At 32.0% G+C, this 20871-nt stretch overlaps 2 protein-coding genes across 2 annotated transcripts; both read right to left on the minus strand.

Annotated features, from left to right (window-relative positions):
* Positions 1–170: 170 nt before the first annotated feature.
* LOC124455066 lies at positions 171–12619 on the minus strand. Its single transcript, XM_047005820.1, has 14 exons — positions 12588–12619; positions 12089–12148; positions 11585–11641; positions 10955–11039; positions 8856–8940; positions 8721–8778; positions 7939–7992; positions 7409–7484; positions 7043–7164; positions 6438–6562; positions 4876–6073; positions 2258–2343; positions 1697–1773; positions 171–760 (listed from the first exon to the last, which is right to left on the minus strand). Exons 3-11 carry the CDS (start codon positions 11603–11605, stop codon positions 6055–6057), a joined length of 645 nt encoding a protein of 214 aa, XP_046861776.1. The 5' UTR covers positions 11606–11641; positions 12089–12148; positions 12588–12619; the 3' UTR covers positions 171–760; positions 1697–1773; positions 2258–2343; positions 4876–6054.
* A 567-nt stretch (positions 12620–13186) lies between these two features.
* Positions 13187–20020, minus strand: LOC124454781 (harmonin-like). Its single transcript, XM_047005534.1, has 9 exons — positions 19964–20020; positions 19372–19439; positions 16812–16871; positions 16100–16167; positions 15033–15106; positions 14227–14335; positions 13640–13664; positions 13455–13524; positions 13187–13303 (listed from the first exon to the last, which is right to left on the minus strand). Exons 1-9 carry the CDS (start codon positions 20018–20020, stop codon positions 13187–13189), a joined length of 648 nt encoding a protein of 215 aa, XP_046861490.1.
* Between the last annotated feature and the right edge of the window lie 851 nt (positions 20021–20871).

Consider the following 20871-nt stretch of genomic DNA (forward strand, 5'->3'; position numbering starts at 1 on the left):
CTATGTAATTAAACCTACTTTTTTACACTACATATAAAACTTTTTCAGTAGAGGTTAAAAACTGTAATCATCACATACGTACATGCCTTGCTTCAAAAACAAGCCACAAAAGTATATTTTGCTTGATGAAAAATGGCAGTTTACCTCTATATTGCAGTATAGTCAGCTCATAACCTCATACTCAATCTCATTTAATAATGATTGTCAAAGCAGAAATAGATGATTCGTTATCTTAAAATCATAAATAACTGTGTCAAGGTGGACAAATACACAATTATTAATTGTTAAATGTGCTGTCTGAAATCCGAATAAATATATTAGCTAATGACTCTTTATAAAAAAATTTTTCAGGTGCATTTTCATGCCGAATGTCTCACGTGACTGACACATGAATCTTTTTTGCTTTTTTCCAGGTTCTAGATTTCCATGCTCTTAGAAGCATGCACCAGTTTTGTTGTAGATAAAATATTGAACAAAAAAATAATATTGTGAACTCGACGAACGACTCAGATGTGTCTCGCCTAGCAACCACAAAAACAATCAACGATAACGACAGCAAAAATCGGAAAACAACACAAGAGGCAAGACACAACGCAGAATTGAAGCGATACACTACACTGGTTGATGCATCGATTTTCAAACAGTTAAAAACACGTTGAATGTTCAAAAATATGTTGTTAATCTCCATAAGTTGAAATACAACTGCAATCGGTAGATATTTTCCCTGGAAGAAAAGACTGAGTCCAAAAGCAATTATTGCCTACAAAGAAAAAAAAATGGAGGTGAAGTACCTAAGATTTAAAGGATCTCGTCTCCATTCCCCACGTGAAATTAGAGATGAAAAGTTAATGCAAAAAATGGAAGCCAAAAAGCTGAACTATGTAAATTGTTCAAATTTTAAAAGTTGAAAAAAGCTGTTAAAACTATTGTAAAAAGTATTTAAAATATAAAGAGATTAAACTATCCTCAGGAGTATAGAAAGAATGTTTTGTGTGAATAAATGGAACGCTATGAGGAATTTAATCTTTAAATTTATAGTTTTAGAAGGTAAAACATATATCTAAAAAAACTAAACATAATTCAAGGCTTTCAAGCAAACCTTAAACAGGTTTATAAATTTTTAAGGAGTTATTAGCTTTTACAATGCGACTATTTTTTACTGTTTAGTTCATCATCTGCGACAGTAGCCATGAACTTTATGTCAAACATGGATTATGGATTATCTGATTTCCTAATCTCATTTAATATTGAAATAAATATCGAGTGAGTCCAACTAGGCTTTCAATAACATTAAATAAGCCAAGTCATTTTCATAGTCTACATTGAACCACCACATTCTAAATTTATGTTATGAAATATTAATTCATCAGGGATTGAAAACCATTTTAAATAATTTTTTGACTGTTAGCTTATCAACTGCACATTTGCAATATAATTTATGATCGACAAAAGCTTAATTATTATAAAATGCATGATCAGTTTGCTCAAATAACGATTATATTAACTGACGTAATTCCAAAGTATGGATTTTATGGTGCTTGCACCTCGAAAGCATCAGCTGTAGGACAATTTAATGTATATTGATAATTATCTCATCGTAAATGATATATTATGTCATTTTAGTAAGAAAATCATTAAAAGTTTAATTTCATATGTTTTCTGTCGCATACATCATAATTATAAAATTAATACTTACAACAGCATGGTGAGAGAAAATGCCATAAAAAAGTTTCATGTCTCCAGTTACATATATCAAATCAATTACAAAGAAACCTAAAATAATTATAAATAGCAAACATGAATAAAAGTTTACTGAAATGTTCAGAAAATATTTAAAAACCGACCATCAAATTTGCTTTGGATTGGCTTCCAACATTGTCCAATTGTTGAACGTGTTTTCACAACATTTTCGTGCAGACAAATGAAAAAACTCATGAATAGAAGATTGACCAAATTTATGAAAAAAAATTTATGCAAGCAAAATCAGAGAAAACAGATCTACTGAGCTATAGCTACTATCGAACTTGCTAGGAGAATAAATAAAGAGATTCACAATTAAAGAAACATACAGCAGGTATATTCCTCAATTCATGAAAAGCCTCGGATACCATTAATCACAGGATTGTAATTCAAAAACTTGAACTGCCCATAGCAGCCCCAACTCCAAAATTTCGAAAATTGTAAAGTAAAATTTTGATATGAAAATTTGTTTGGTTTGCTGATAAGAAAAATATTCATGCAATGAAAGATCTCTCACCAAAAGAAATGGAGGTAGTGACATAAGCAGCCAGATCTCCATTATTGCTCAATCGGTGGAACATATCTTCAGGTCCATAAATGATACTGAAACATAACAAAAGGCATAAATGAGTCAACTTTTGATGAATGGCTAATTGTAACATACAGTCTTTAGCTAACCTGGAGAGACATTTAAATGTATCATTTGCTGAAATATAACGAAAGAAAAATGAATGAAAAATGAATGATTTGTATCAATGTAATCATTACGTGACATGGAAAGCTGTCAACATAAATGTTCAAAATGAAGTTCATATGAAAAAGTTTTCTTTTCATACCCAATGGCCAGATGGTGAAATAGCTTACATGGGACTTCAGTAGCTAAACCATAAGAGAATGTGGTTCTCTATGGCTGGGTGTTTACTTATGCGAATCTAATATTGTCACAGTTTGTTCGAAATACAATGAACTATGGAAACTAGCAAACAGTTTTCGCTATTGTAGATTTACCTTTATTGGGAAACCACTTAGCTCAGGCACTTACTACATAATCTTTTAATAAATATTCGCCAAAATAATCAATAATTATGCCTTGTACTATAAAATTTTAATTTGACAACTGAAAAAGGCAACGAACTAAGTAACAAGAATAATTTCATTAGTAACACTTATTATTTCAAAACAACCATATTCTTTGCTACGCATGGAATCATCACATTAATATTTTAAATTTTTATGAACAGGTTTTTATGTGCTGTCAGTTTTTGAAAAACTCATGGAGTTTCGTTGTCAAAATGAGCAAAATATTTAATTTTATAAATTTTATGGGATATAATTTGAGAATTGGAATATATATTCTAACACCGTTTGGCATATGGTGCATCAAATGAGATCAAAATTTATTGTAGAGGTAACTTATATGAAAATAGCACTTTTTAATGGCTGATTCTTCATCAAATTTGTTCTGAATAATGAGAAAATTAATGTTTTACCAACATTTCACTCACAATGAATGAAAGTACATAATTTCGAAAATAAACCAGTACGTATATTTATATAAAATGTAGGAGCCTTGTTTATATCTACAGTACTGCGTGAAGGCCTGGATCATATCTTTGACATTTGTAAAATTTTGAACGTTTAAAGACATCGCAAATTGTCTACAATTGTTATTGCATGAATTCAGATTGGCTACAGGCCAACACATAAATTTGGCAGCCAATCAGTCAATGCCTTTGAACATTCAAATTAAAATAGGACGAATGTTTGGGAAAGTGCTCCCAGCATTTCGAAAAATATTTGCCACCAGCCTTCAAAACTTTTGTGTTTTTCACGTGAATAGAAATACTAAAGAAATGAATAATGTTATTGATCTAAAATTCACACAGCAGGACCAAAACTTGCGGGCTGGCTACGCCTTTGTACGAAAACGTTGCTAGAGTTATCATTTTGCAGGATTTGCAAAAACCTTTCGTAGGTTAGGTACTTGAACTTCGAATTTCTCATGTGATGATAAAATTTTTGCAAAGAATAACCATTTTACAATAAGAATTATGTTTCGAGAAGCACTTTTGAAATAGCTAACTTTCACACGATAATGACAAAGCTAAAAAGCAATTAGACCACATAGACTTAAAATATGGTTGATGTTATTTAAGCTAACAAAGTTACAGGAAATTGGCTGATGTGTACGAGAATGCCTAGCTTTCAAATAGCAGATCGTTTCTCAATGCCATCTTGTTATAATATCGTCAATTTTGCTTAAATTTGAAGGGAAATTAATCAAAATATGAATTTAAGAAAATGCCATTTAAAAAGGGGAAAACGAAAAATATTTTACAATTTGGATGCGCAGCCTTGGCGTACGGTGAAATCAAATATCCAAACATTTGGCCAAGTATGTTTGTAGGCTTGTACAACATGTGCGATAATTTAACCCTTGTGTCTTAATTATTTTTAGCCTCTTCATTTTCGTGCTCAAACTATTTCAAAAGTGCTTCTCATTATCACTAGTTTAAATGCAAAAATGGTTATTATGCGCAAACAATTTAGTGTCAGATTAACCATTGGAAGTCCAATTACCTAAATCCATTAAAAGATTTTGCAAATCCTACGGGCTGATAACTTTATCGACGTTTTCCAAACTGTTCAGTTTTTGGGTTTTTTTTAATACACCTCGTATATTAGCAGTTTTAGTGAAAGTTTTTGAGTTAATGGCCGGTCATTTTGTAATGAAAGTTGCCTACTTTGTCAAATTATAACACTGTTTACAGTGAAAGATTAAACATACAGAGAGGTCACGCGTGATCTCATAAAGAGACTATTGTGCGCGCATTTATTTATACATTTATATATTTATATCTATATATACATATTCATACGTGCTCTAACACATTTACATATAAGGAATATATTCACATAAATCGATTGTATAAAAAGCAAATATTGAATTCAGGGCCACCGATGTTATAGATTTCGTCGCTACATTTGATAAAAGTATCACTGCAGATGATGCATCAACAAAATAAATAATTCATTATGTTGTTTATCACGAATGACGTTTTAAGTAGTCTCGAATTATATAATAAAGGTTTAGGAAAGGATTATTTTGATTTTGATAAACTGTAGTTTACAAACCTGTAAATAGCTCCAACACTAGCGACAAAACCAAAAATAGCCGTGGAAAGACACCAATGCCACCAGTATGTGTTATTTTCTTCCTTCATATGTCTGGGGCATAGCTTGCTTATTATACTTTCGTGAACTATCCAAAATACTATGGCTGTGAGAGAAGATACGTGAAGCCATAAAGCATGACAAGGCTCCATTACACCCTTTTCTTGAAAAGAAACCTTGCTGTGCTTGGAACTATCGGCATGATTTCATTATAAAATCAGTTTCTTGCTATAAGATCATTGGTAATGTTAGGAATTATGTTTCCCCTGTTTTTTATAGATGCGACAATGACAGAACAGAGCTACTTATACGATGCTTGAACTTGATATAATACACCACTGTGTCGAAGAAGCAGGAATGAAGTTAATGAAGAAATGAACGGTAATTTATTGCTGTTTTTTTATTACTTCATCACCATGGTAAAGACGATCGTGACTTTAGCATGGGTCATTGGCATGCTTACTGTGTGATGTGTCAACGATTAGATAATGTTTTTGTTATGATCAAGTTTCAGTTATCGCAAAGGTTGCCTTGCTTTACTTTTAGCTGTTGAAATTGAATCAATGCTACTAAACGTCTCCCCAACTAATTGAAATAAAATGTCAATTTTTAATTATTTTCATACGACACAAAATGATGACTGATGACACACACGTTAAAATAAAAACTTCCTGTTTTGGAAGATGTGAAAATAATCGAGACAATAATGATGACAATGTGCCTGTCATATAGCTGCCTGTCTGCGAATTGCGTTCATAAATATTTTTTATACTACAACTTTTATTTGATCATACAGTGTTTTGAAATTACATCTCATAGCTTACTGAAGAAAGTCTGGTGTTCAGGTTTGTGAATTGTGCGATTTTTGGGTAAAGATATTTTTTCCTTGTCTACACAGACTGCGCTAAATTTTATTCAAATACCACAAATATTTCCTACGATCATAAGAAAAGTAATCACAAAATAACAGCAATCAATTTCTACTATATTTCTCACTGTCTCACACATTTTACCATTTATTTTTTAAACGATGATTATGCATTAAGCTTTCCTTCTGCGCTTTAGTTTATATAGTGTTGATCGTTGTCTTTTCAGGTAAAGGTGAAATGCAACTGTTTTTCAGAAAGGATGAACACATTTTTAAAACTTTGTGTTGAACCTACATTTTAAAGCAAAACGAATGCAATAAAATACATAATTAAAGTGACAGAACTCTGATAGTAGGAAAATTTTAGGAATAGGTTTTACACATACCCAAGGATTGAAATTGGACCTGGTCAGTTTAGACTTAAATTAATATTACTTATTATTTTTAAGAATTAATGCTATCATTTCAACAGGTACCATTTTACACACAAGCTTTAATTTATGCAGATTTATTTTGTACGTTGCTTTTAATTCTTTGAAATTATGATTGCGTAATCGTATTCTCACTAGCTGTGATTTTATATTTTCTAGCTCTGTTGTATGAATATCGTAAAATTTTACACAATAATTTTCAAAATGAAATATTTTGTGCTTACACTGAGTCGTTTTCATCAATATCCGTCGAATCTTTTTGTGCAAAACACCAGTTAGAATTAACAATGGCTGAATGATGAGAGTTATTTCCATCCAAGTTGGTCGCTATGACGACTGAAATAGAATCCTGTACAGACAAAAAATTAAAGATGGAAATCACGCAAATCTAGCGAAAATATTAGCGATGTTATGTTTTTAGAAAAGGTTTCTTTTTGGGGTAGTATTTCTGTGTTCTAAATATGCAAAACTGATCTGTAATCCACATACTCTAAACCAATCTGAAAGGATTATGTCTGCCATATTGGTTGATGATCAATTTTTGCTCAGGGTAGAACACAGCATTAAAATCTCTCTTTTCTTGTGCATGAGGAGTGACAACAAAAATGAATACAAGGAATTCCTTGCGATGTTACATAGTTTAGATACACTGGGTATAAAGAAAAAAAAACAATGCTTATCTGAGGTCTCAAAGATGAATATGTGAGTTTCTCTTTAGGGGTAACACGATTAAAAAGAATTGGGAAAGTCGGTATCAAAGGTACAGCAGATGTTAGATATTTCAGAAACAATGAATATGAATAAATGAATTCTGTCCCAAAAAACTCACGTTTTTATGTTTTAACTTTTCATTCACAAAAGATTGGGCTTCTTCTAGAGACATTCCAATCAAGTTCACGTGATCAACACTCAGCAAGATATCTCCTGTCCTGATTTCACAAGGGGATGCAGCTGAAAATGTATTTAAAAAATGATGTGATGAAAAAAAATTGCGAAGGTTTTTTCTTTTGAACAGAAAACAAAAATAGAGAGTTTTTTAAGTTGATGAAAATGATTTTTTCAGTGACTTAACACCCTAAAAAATTAGTAAAGTCTTGTGAATATATGTTGTAGGATCTGTACTGCTTTCCTGTGCAAACTGATCATGATTTCATAGGCCTCTTGATGGCATCCAAAGATTGAAAATTGTCCTTACAATTATCTGAGGTAATAGCTTGACGAACTACAATTCTACCATCCAGCTCATCCAAAAGAAGAGTAGTCATTGCACTCTAGAAAAATATTTTATACATAGTCCTTTACTCACATATGAGCACATGAACTGAAAGATAATAGGAACGCGTACTATTCATTAAAGCAAAGGAGTTCTTTATTGGTGCTTATCTAGACAAGATCCATTCCACTATGAAAACCGTGAGTGGAATTTTGTCATTTTACGATTTTATATTGTCCATGTGATATTTGCAAAACCAGAGCTTCATTTTCGGAATCCAGAAAACATTTATTTCAGCGAATGAGTTTGTCTCTCGAGATTTTGATAATATTTTGATAATAGTAATCCTAACACGATTTTTATATATACATGAAAACCATGTGACTTGGACGATGGACAATGGACATTGCCCATTGCTTTTGTAGTTTAAGAATTTTTCGGCAAAAGAAGTCTTCATTTTAAATACCCATGTAATGAAACTTTCTCACTTAATTAAACTTGCTAGAACTTACCTTTTCGACCAATACTGACTTGGACTGAAGGCCAACCTTGTTTTTCTCACTTAACTACAAAATAGAAAGCGAAAAACATACATATAACACTTAAATAAAGAAATTACAATTATAATTTTATAGTTTCCGAAGGATAATTGAATTTTTTTCAATATAAAGTGTAATCTGGTCTTTGTATATGCTGTGCTCACAAACCCTTTCCAGTGTTTTGAGGTACATGGTTCTTACATAAAGTAGCAATTACTCTTCCAACAACAATGAACATAAATGATTATCTGAGATAAAGACTCGGGCCTCTTTCAAACCGTGTGTTTCACATTAGCCAGATGCTTTTGAAAAAAAAATAAGATTGTGAGAGATTTTATCTCCATTTTCTTTTTCTTTTTTAATGCATTCGGCGTACGTAAGATGCGACGTTTGAAACGGGCCTTCACAAAATAATTTATGATTTTTAATTCTTTAAGACAACCTTTTTGTCTGCGAACGTTGTAACTCAATTATTTTTTTAATAAGTTGGTGGAATTTTCGAGTCGAATTCACAATGTTATTAAAAATTCCCAATTTCCACAACTATAAAGAATTATCAAGCATAAAAAACAATGGTTTTATTGTATTAATATATTCAAATCAGTTGTTTGACAAACGTCTTTGACCTATTTCACGTAAGTTTCCATTCATTTAATTATCGTATGAGCGTCTCCATGAAGAAAATTGGGGATTTTCTCTATGAGGGTCATAGAAGTATATGCTAGTACACATTGGGTCTGAAAGTATCAACAAACTTTTAAATCTTTTATGCTGCTTGAACATTTCTTCTTTGCTTTATCGTACAATTGAGCGCTAAAGATTGGAATGAAAATATGTTTTACTGAACTTTCTTTACGTATGTTAGATTGAAATTGGGAAGAGCACGTCACCTGTCTGTTGCTTGATCACTGCTGCCGTTTGAAGATTTGAAAAATGAAGAAGCTAGTCTCGTATTCTCCTTTCCTGCAGTTGTGTCTTGAAAATAAATCACAAAAACATGTTAATGAATGTTGATTAATACTTTCAATCAGTGGCGTGCGGTGACCGAATTCAATAGGCAAGCGCTGACAGTGATTCCACAATGCATTCAGTCATGTTGTACAGGTGTCGTGAAAATACCGAATGTAAAAGTAGAACATAAAAGGATGAAAATTCCTATGCTATATATTTTATAGGAACATCAATCTTATTTATACCTTACATCAGTTACATGATATCTACCGGATACAAATATCAAAACTACTACGCAAAAGGAAGCTCTTGTCAATATCATAATCTTGTATTACATGCTACAGATAATATCTTCTACATACATAAATTGCAAGACAATAGGCGCGAAATGTATTGTAGCAGTCGTGATTATAACAATTAAGAACAGCCAGTTTCGCGCACAAAATCGGCACGGTGTGTTACAAACTGAGGCCATGGCGTTGTTTAATGTTTATATTTTGGTATAATGACGTCATGGCAACGTGTTCTCCCGTTCTTCAAAATGTGTCTGGCACTGACTCGTACGTTTCAGAATATCGGAGAGTCGTGTTTATTATTTAGTATCTTGTACCTTTTATTTTTAGTCATTAATTCAGCGACACAAGACTGACAAGAGCATAGTGTTTTGGTTATAATGCTAGTCATACTTTACCACAACACACGTTTGCGTGCATTTCGATATCTCTGCAGACTGCGGCCCCTGCTTGTTTACGCACATTGTGCGCAGAAAATAATAAAATAACCAGTAAAGCACCTACTACTTTGAATTAGAAATCAGAACATTACCTTTCGCTCTCAGTCATCTTTTAATAAACGATAACATTAACGGCGTGAATAATTCGGATGTCCAATGTGTTGAATATACGAATATTATTCGTGCGCTGATATGTGTTTAAAATTGCGAGCGTACAAGACTGTTGACCAATCGCTATCAAGCGGCGCCCTTAGAAGCGCCGCTTGCCTTTTCTCGATATTCCTCGAATAAGAAGCCTCCAAATCTAGATTAACGCATGCGCAAATGTTCAAATTGAGCTCCGAAGGCAAGCGCGCTTGGCTTGGTTAATAAATATTCGGTGTATTTAATCCACTTGACTCATCTTACAAGTGTAGCAAAGTGAAACCGAAAACCACGACAGTAAATCGCGTATAAATAGCAAGCATTTCAACTGTAAAGACAATTTAGACAAAAGATTACATTGACATTGTTTAGAACAGAAAAATTTAAACTGATTTTGCTCAGAGATTGATCCAAACAATTTTTGTTCGGTAAAATGCTTAGGCAAGCGGCGCTTGCCTACGCTTGCATGACCGCACGCCATTGCTTTCAATACGTGAATATAAACCTAAAATAATACGCTTGCATGACCGCACGCCATTGCTTTCAATACGTGAATATAAACCTATAATTTCCAAATTTCACATTGCGGACATGCTAAGAGATTCATGTATGCATGTTGTAATACGTCTTGAGATCAAACCAAATTCAAACTTTTGCTTTCTTTCTTTAAGCATAGATTTCCACAGTTAAGAGACCGCACAAGCTCGATAACTGGGGGGGAGGAAATATTCATATATTCGTATACTTTAATCTTTTTTAATCCATAACCACAATTAATTTCAATAGAAGCTACTAAGGCAGAACATGCATATATGAATATTTGCCCCAATTATCGAGCCACGCGGCCTCTGCGGTTGCGTGCACAAACTAATCTTGGATGTCTTTAAATTGAAACAAACTATCAGCGAATGGAAACCGACCCATTCTCATTAAAGATGGTTTATATTCACAAACAAAAAAAAACATGTTACATGTAATCGTCAAATGGAAGACGACCAATTCTTTTTGTAAACTGTTCATATTGTAATGATCGCACTTACAAATTCCTGAAAGTGAGTCCGTTTTTTATGTTTTTCACAAACTATATAAATAGCCAACTTTAAAAATACTCTTCAAAAGCAATTTCAGGTGACATAAAATACATTAAAATAATCCTCTTACCCTCATTGTCTTCTTTAAACGTTTTACGAATGCTTACATTGTCAACACCTTTTAAATACTTAAGCTCGACAAATTGTTTAGCATCCTTTAATGAAAAAATGAAAAATTTCAAAGTAATGCAGCTATAAACAGTGTCGACATGAACTTTTTAAATCATCAGTTGTTGCACAATTGGTGAAGATAATGTAAAACTTCCTTAAAAACTGCCTGATGCATTTTGTGAATACAAACGCAAATAAACTTAACAAAGCTTTTCGGGTACATTCAAAATGACAACCTCATTAACCTGACATTTTTGACATAACACTATTATGTCATTTATTTGTTTTAAACAATGTTAGTTTAATTGTTTTACACTTTAACTTATAACTTAGACAATACAACCATAGTGACTTTCCAGTGTTGTTATAATGGACTCATCTTTGACGAAATAAAACATCAAGTTTCACATAGATTAACTTAACACCTCTTACACAACACACATGATTCTGTCCTTTTTTTTTAATTTAGACGTATAAAACAGACCTTCTGCTTCATTTTTTTCAAACGTTTTTCCTCAAGCGTGAATAAAAAAGATGTGTCTTTTTTCGAGAGTATTTGCAATATTTGAGATTTTTAAAAATATCTTACATTGCAAGGACGCAGCACCATGTCATATTCTTTTGTTGTTTTTAGAAGTTGGACTGCCTAAATAGTATAACCATAGTTGTAAAATGAAACAAAAAAGAGTTAAATTACAGCTAATGTTGTATAACATAGAGGTATGATAAAGATTGACGTACTGTGGCCGGTTGCACGAAGCTTGCATAGCGTTGAAAAAATCTCTATCCAATGGATAACGCTATCCAGGCTTCGTGCAACCTGCCCCAGTTGAGTAAAACGCTCACACATGATAAACAAAAATAAATATATATCCTGCTAAAGACACCAAAATTTTTTTTCAATACTTTGGTAGTAACGTGAAATAAATTTTTTTCGGTTGAACACGATAATCGTATTAACATACAATAAGTATAGAACAAAATTCTCAATTTTCTGTAACCTAAATCATCCAACAATGCTTATAAAGAAACAAAGTGATCTTAACCCTATTTCTGGCAAAGTTATTTTAACCCTACTTCTGTTACTTCCAACCTCAGCATATTGAATTTTGGTAAAGTTCTTCTTGTTTAAAGTTATAATCTGATCTCCCACCTATAGAACAAAAATAGTTATAAACTTATCTGAAAACATAAATTAAAAGCATTGAAGCTGAAAAAAATAAATGAATCATTGATGCTTCGATTGTTTAACATGGGTGAGAGCAAACGTATAGAAATTATGATTCGAGTAAAGATAAGTTACTAAATTTTAACACTTTTCCATCGTAATGAATGCATGTCTGCAAGAAAAAAAACTCAAACAAGCTTTCAGCAAAAACTGCATGTTCTAAGATGAATTAATATGGTTATTCTCTAAGATGGAACTTTTTAATATTAAGATGGAACTTTTTAATATTAAGAGCACTATATGAATCGATTCTTCGTCTTTTCATTCCAATCAAAAGCACATGTTAATTAAAAGCACTTCTAGCAAGCTATTGCCGCGTGTCTCTTGCAAACAATGAAAGAGAAGATGAGAACAGTTTTTATACCGCTATACCAACGCGATCAGCTAACGAATCTTTATTAACATGGATTACAAAGATGCCATGTTTTGATGGGATACCATTTTTACACTGCAAAAATTACCAAAATATTTCGTTCATGACAATGGACTTTAAGATGTTTTTTTATAAAAATTATAGATTGACTTAATACGAATGTAATACAATTTATCAAAATGAAATAAAGTCACTTGCATGCAGACAACAGAAATGGTGTAGACGGTTCAACAAGGAAAAGTAATCAAAGATAAATTGTGACAAGTTGCATGTTGATATACTAATAAATGTTTGTAGATGTAGATTGTCCAGGTTGGTATAGTCCTGAGAAGGACGGTTTTTGTTGTTGTTGACTGATGTTTCGACAATCTTAGCGGTAGTCATCTTCACAGTCAAAATGACTACAGCCTGAGTCAAGATGACTACCCACGGACTCTGAAGATGACTACAGCTGAGGTTGTCGAAACGTCAGTCAACAACAACAAAAACAGTCCTTCTCAGGACTATACCAACCTGGACGATCTACATCTACAAAAATGTAACGATACTCCCGGGTTCAAGCCATTTACTTTAAACTAATAAATGTTGTCTTACTCGCAACCAAGACCCTGTGGTCCAACAACAAATTTCACGTGTTTATCAGTATCTCGAATTTGCAAGACTGGAGACTGGTTTCTAGTTAGCGTCAACTGGCTAACCAGATGATTCTGAATAAAAATATAAGCAAAAAATATCAAACAGTAAAACAATGATGATCATGTCTTGATATAATTGAATATAATTTTTGTACCTTGCGATTTTTACTGCTAATGAAAATCTATGATAAGAAAATCATTCTAGTGTAGGAAAAATTCTTACCAAAACGTTAGCATTGTATCGAAACACGTTTTCTTTGTCATCCATTGATTTCCAAATCAATTTACCGTTTCTATGAAAAAAGGAAAATATTGAGCTTGATTGATTTTAAAATTTTGCCTAGAGAATAGTACAGTTGTAAATATTCATAAGTCAGTCTTGATAACAGCCACAAGACATATACTTACATACGATCTGGGTATTTCCTGGTGCCTGAAGTAGATAGAATGCATTGAAATTGCACTCAATAATACAAAAGTCTTAGATAAGAAGATGACAATGGCTTGATAAAATAAACAGTTTGTTTTTGCTATTTCTTGTTTTATGCAAATTATGTTATATTTCCTGTAATACAAAATGTAGCTTTTGTAACCAAATCAGTAAAGAGTCCGTGTTTTAAATTCCATTTTATCGCTCATTAACTAATTAAATAATTATGAAAGGAAAATCTAGTATTTTGATTGAGAAACCAAAATGTTTTAACACAACATTGAACTATTATTGAATACTATAAAGAACTATACTACTGAGTCGAGTCTCAGCAAAACATGCAGCATTTATCTTTTTAAACAACATCGAACTACTATTGAATGCATAGAGAACTATACTACTGAGGCGATCAAGATTCTGGAAAACATGAAGCATATATTGTTTTACACAACATCAAACACAAATGCCTTTACAACGATGTCCAAATACCTTGAAAATTTAAAACTATTCTTTCAAAGAAGTTAGTTAATCAATAAAGAAACACCATTGATGGTAGCGTTCTTACTTCTCACTTTGATTCTGAGATTTCTTCTGTTTCTAATAAGACTAACAACCTCTGAATGCGTTGATTCGCGTATCGTAAACCCGTTGACAAGAAGCACTTCATCACCAGCCTGTAATAGTCCCATATGGAGCATTGGAATTATTTCAATGACTTCAAGTTATAAGTTATATTAAGTCTATTAATATAACTAATAATATATTAAGTCTATTAATAAAACTTATAATATATTAAGTCTATTAACATAACTTTCAATTTATAAGTCTATTAAAAAATAGAAAACATTTTCCAAGTTTTCGCAAACTGATAGAAACCCGCGGAAAAGTTTAGAAGAAATAAAAAAATTGCGTGGCAAACACGAGCAAAAGTGTTGTTTTTACTCACTAGAAAGAAGTAAATGTGTTTTCTATTTCGTTTATAGAATACACTTAAAAAACAGAGAAAATTTCTGCATTTTTTCAACAACGATTAGAAATAGCGGCAGCCTCAGGCTAAAAAATAGATTTTCCTTGATTTGCACAGTAATATATACCTGCATTAATTATATATAATCTATTGATTTGTGAGGGAAAATGCATTACAGCTGTACGTACAATATAGTGTTTTTTGAATCCGGGTAGTTGCAAAAATCTTTCTATTTAGGAAAGCTTAGACATTATTGTAATATACTCGTTAAAGAATTTTCCACATTTCTTCAATGTAGAACGTTTTTTTAAAGTAGTTAACAAGATTTTTATGCAAGCATATCGTTGAATTAGGAGTCAGTAAATTCACAAAAAGATTGCATTGCCATTGTCATTTTAACATACCTTCAGTCCAGCTATATCTCCTCTTGAGCCACGAACAACAGAGGATATAAAAACACCAACACCATGCTCTTTTCCTATCATCGTTTCAATTACATACGTCATTTAAAGTGAAAGCTTATGGTGTAATCATTCACAGAACAATCCCAAAATGCCTAACTCTACTGTTGTCAAGGTAATGCAAGGACGCTATTTTGAATATCGGAAAAAAATATGACCCGCAGTCTAAAATTCAAAAAAGGTAAAGAAACCAATTCTATCAAGTATTTAAAAAAACACCCACTGTTTGTAAATGTTTAATGGTATTCACCTTACGTGATAGTCACCTCCGCAACTGTTTATCAAATTGTCAACGTGAACAAGTACATTTTACTAGAGAATATCGTCCTTCATGCAAGCTCCTATTCAAGGCAGCAGCTTGTATGACTTTTAACGATAAGATTCAGTGATGTATGGATTTATAGGTATGTTATAAATTGGGTGTTAGGTCAATGTTCTTGTTGCCATAAACTATACAGTATCATTATATAGAAATTTTAATTGTTAAAGCTGATTTCCAGTTCTTCATTTCACATCTCAACATAATATAAAAGTTTCTTTGTTTTATGAGTTCATTTTCACAGTAACAGTGTGTCAGCAGAGGCGGCAGCAGGCGAAAGGAGAGGGGTGGGCAAACATAACCGCAAAATGCAATTTACATATTTTATACAGAGTTTCATACATCTCACATTTTCAATTTCTATTTATAAGGATCTTAATGTGGGAACTATAATGGGGTCAGTCGCCCCCTCCCCTTGCAAGCGTCTCTGCACGGTAAATCATATTATGGCGATATTTTAAAATCTTTTCAAATGAAGTAATGAGCAATATGGTTTGGAAGCTACAAGGTAGCTTTTGGATTCTGTGTGATAACGGAACTCAACTTTACAAATTGTTATGCGAATGAAACAGGTAAAATAGGTAGATTCCTATTAATGGTGTTCTTTTTAATGATAAAGACATTGTCGATTGCTGCATAACAAATGAAAGAGGTCAATTATGAAAATTTAAATTTTCATCACTTCACTTACCGCCTCGTAATCCAACACCCAGTGATTCTGATGCAACCTTTTGTATTTTAACTATTCTTATGCCTTCACTAAATATAAAAAATATACGCTCATAATTATTGCTTATGTTTTAAATATTCATCAAAAATTTTATTGAAAACTACGAGACTATAAGAAAATTGCACAAATGACATAGCAGTTTAAATAACAAATATATGATCAATAAATAAAATCAAGACACGTTTTAAACGTCAAACCTTAAAAAACTAATGCAACAAATATAACAATCAACAACAGTTATAGTCACGAGGAAAACAAGATAATAGACGGCTTGTCTCGTTTACGTTTTGCTGGCAGCAGATTTGGTCGAGTGCCTTTAGACAACACTTGCAACAATGGTCAACTGCCATCAAAACGTAAACAAGGCAACTCATCTATATACAAAAATATTTATACATGATAAACAGAACAACAAATTTTAAGCCGTTCAAACTTCTCTACAGTAGTAGTAAGTCCAACATAATACAAATCTTTATAAGATTCAAAACAGACGCAGAGCTGCATAAACATGCTACTTTTGAAGAGGAAGTATTAAACATAGCTACTATTTGGAGATGGTAGAATTAAACATATACTACTAAAAGTTGAAAGAATTGAACACATTGCCCTGGAGGTAGAGCAGGAGAGGCATTAAACATGCTACATTGGAGGCACAAAGATTTGAACATTCCACCTTGGAGGTATAGGAATTTTTGATACAAATTCTTGACAGTCATCAGGTTGCAGCAAAGACCTAAACGTACAATAAGTGTTTAATTTAAAGTGTTTCGATACGAAAAGGATATTTTTAAAAGCGACGTAAATTTATCAACAAGAAAGAAAAATGTATTCAGATGGCAGTTATCATAGCGAGAGTGAATTTTACTATCCATACGAAGCTATGTTTGCATACAAAATTTTAGTCTCAACATTAAGCTGTATCCGCCATTTTAGAACGCAAACTTCTTTATAATAAAGATCAATAAAATAAATACGTTTTTTAACGTTTAGGTCGGTCCGTACTTAAGAAATATTTTCACTCGGCCTCATTCTTGATAACTTTTTATGGCAAACATGCAAATTTTACTTTCCTTTTCTGTTGTAAAACCATTCTTTTAACTTTACGGAATATAATCATTTTTTTATGGCAAACATGTAAATTTTACTTTCCTTTTCTGTTGTAAAACCATTCTTTTAACTTTACGGAATATAATCATTTTTTTATGGCAAACATGTAAATTTTACTTTCCTTTTCTGTTGTAAAACCATTCTTTTAACTTTACGGGCCATAATCATTTTTTTATGGCAAACATGTAAATTTTACTTTCTTTTTCTGTTGTAAAACCATTCTTTTAACTTTACGGAACATTATCATTTTTTTATGGCAAACATGTAAATTTTACTTTCCTTTTCTGTTGTAAAACCATTCTTTTAACTTTACGGGCCATAATCATTTTTTTATGGCAAACATGTAAATTTTACTTTCTTTTTCTGTTGTAAGGCCATTCTTTTAACTCTATGGGCCATAACAATTTTTTATGGCAAAAATGTAAATTTTACTTTCCTTTTTTGTTTTAAAACCATCCTTTTAACTCTACGGCCATAATCATTTTTTATGGCAAACAGGACACCATCTTTAGCTTATATGCATGGTCATGTTTATAGATGTAAAAAATCAATTTATGCTATCTCAGTTTATAACAATTTTTAATTGTGAAACTCTCAATATATATAGGTCGTTTGCAGCCATTCCTCTGGGAGTGAGAGAGCAATGGAGTGTTCGCCATGTTTGATGACATTTGCATTGCAGATAAGAAAAATTCTATGTTAAAATCATCCAAAATGACGGGCTTTGACGTATTTGCGTAACAAGAATTGAAAATTAAGAGCAATGAGATCAATCAAGTTGCTTCATAGAATTATTATAAATAGAAATAGATATAAATTTAAAAATGAAACTCACCCGACTTCATGAAAGAGAACGTATCTTTTTGGTGTATTTATAATTGGCAAGAGATCAGATATCAGTTTGTCGACTTTTCTGCCTCTGTTGTAAAAAACAACATGTGTAGTAAGTTAGTATTCATGGGTTGCAACCAACCTCCAGGGAATTATCGAACAACGTGGCTCGCCCACTACGGCTGGTGCCCACAATAGCATTAATAAAATATTCTTTTGTATTTGACCACCAACATGGTGGCCATGACGTAACATGCAATCCACGTACAATGTGTTTAATCACGTACATCTTCTGTGATAACAGAAAGCCTTCAAAAACGAAAAGTTTCCTCGTGTGCAGCAAAGATTAACGCTAACAAACCACTTAAATATTTTGGTCAAAGCAAAGACGAAGAAATAACAAGTAAGAAATATTTATATTGCTTCTATTTGTCATGTTAATGTGGGATAAAGATGTATGACGGTTGAAATCATGTTTACAACGATTGGTAACTGCCGAGATTGCTTTTGTAATAATTTTACAACGATTGGTAACTGCCGAGATTGCTTTTGTAATAATTTTACAACGATTGGTAACTGCCGAGACTGCTTTTGCAATAATTTTACAACGATTGGGAACTGCCGAGATTGCTTTTGTAATAATTTTACAACGATTGGTAACTGCCAAGATTGTTTTTGCAATAAAAATAATCGCAAATAAAAATCCGAATTGCATAGCTTTGTTACACCTTCTTCTCATTTGTTCTTTTTTGTTTAATATACACTCCGTAAATGTGTTTCTCACACAAATTCATATGAGAGTTTAAGTTCTTACACTTTTTGTTGACATAAGCATTAAATATAATCCAAAAGTAAAGCAAGACAAATATTTTCAATATGCAGGTGAGCGGAAATAAGCGCAGTTCAAAGAAAACTTAAGCATTCGGAAATGTTTCATTTCGTATGTCATTTTCATTGCTCGGTTGAATAAGAATAGCACATCAACTAATTTTTATTTTTTTGTGACTCATAATTATGAGTATGAGTACAAAAGAGAATTTAGAAAAAATTCAAAACTGACTGTAGGCTGTGTTAAATAACACATAACTCGCCACCATCTCGTCATGTGAAAAATGAATAATGATATTCCTGGCTGTAAAATGACCATAGTTGAAAATATCATTAGCCAAAATGCAATACAATAAAAAGTTAACTGAAGTTTTAAGTTGTTTAAATACATTCTGTTTTGATTCAAGGAACTCGTAAAGATTTACTTTAAATCATCGCAAATAATCATTTCAATTACAAAACTGTACCTCGTGTATGATTTTAATGCTTCGTAAAAGCTGAGTATTTCTTCGCTTGAATCGATACAATTATTGACCTAAAGAGTGTTAAACATTTCTGAAAGGCCATAATTTTAGTTTCTGTCATGTCATGAATTCAAGATACATATTCCAGTTCGTTATTTCGATGCATTATTCTCTTTACTACAGAATTTTCAACGAAAGATAATGGCTTTTGATATTTTCCAAACAATTTGAAGCACATTATAGCTAGAATATTAATATGATGGAGAAGTTGGGCATAATAAATTAAATTCGCTCTATTTATGCTAATCAGGATATAGCCGACATATATATATTACAGTGTCTGTCTTTCTACTTCTACAATCAAACCAAACTTGTACAATGTCAAATTGTCAATGTACATAGAATTTTTTACTTTGGAACACAATCTTTCTACAAAAAAATGTGTAGAAGTCATTGTCTTTCTATTCGAAGAAGAAATCTTAAAATTCGGGATATTTTAACACCTCCTCCATCAACAATATCGTATATTCCATTGATTACATGCTTCATATCTTCCTTCAGTTAACTGTCGTTTGCTTACTGTCAGATAACATACCTTTTCTCGAAAGTGTTTGGCATGAATATACATTTCCTGTTGCCCAAACATGACCATTTAGAAGTAACGCTGATAAAGAAAATGTAAAGCAAAGCTTAACTGGAACTTGAGCTTTTAAAGCAAGCGTCTATAGCAGACGGAATTCTATAATTGTTTACATTTAGATGTTCAAACCACATACAAATTTTACCAACTGCGATTTACAGCATTAGAAGATTAAGTGTTAGGTAAAGCAACTTATTACCAAGACAAATATAAGGACACACGTTTACAATTCATTTTCTAAAAATACAATAGCTCTATGGAGACCATGTCAACAAAACTCTGGATTTCAGTTGTACTCTAGAGTGATGTATTCCAATTTTCGTCTGACAAAAAAACTTTTAAAAGATAGTTTAAAGAGTTTATTCATAAAATAAACAACACATGAACACAACACTATCAAAATATTCATCTAACATATTGTGGCGAGAATGAATTAACAACTCCAAGATGAAATGACAGTTTAATATCAACAAATGACAACCATAGTAATATTTACTTATGTTTTTACGTGTACAAGTGTTTGTGAATATCCCATTTTTAGCTATTTCCCCAATGCAGCAAATATATAATTAAATAGGCAATAACGTCAGGATTTTTCTTGAAATTGTTGTGATGTGAGTGCGTAGCTAAAAACCAAAAACACAAAAAAATTAGTAGTTTCTTCTTCAAAATTTTTAAGATTCAAGTTTTTCGACACAGATAGAAGAGAAAAAAAGTTTTGTTTAAAAGGTTTTGATGATTGCATACAGTTTTCAAGTGATGGTATGTCTACAGGTTTGCCGAAACATAAGTTTTATACAATATGAACTTTTGATTTCATGGTTATTTTGATCATGCAAATTTAGAAAGTGAAGTGTATAAAA

Source organism: Xenia sp. Carnegie-2017, unplaced genomic scaffold, assembly GCF_021976095.1.
Source record: "Xenia sp. Carnegie-2017 unplaced genomic scaffold, XeniaSp_v1 HiC_scaffold_3, whole genome shotgun sequence".
Lineage (NCBI taxonomy): Eukaryota > Metazoa > Cnidaria > Anthozoa > Malacalcyonacea > Xeniidae > Xenia > Xenia sp. Carnegie-2017.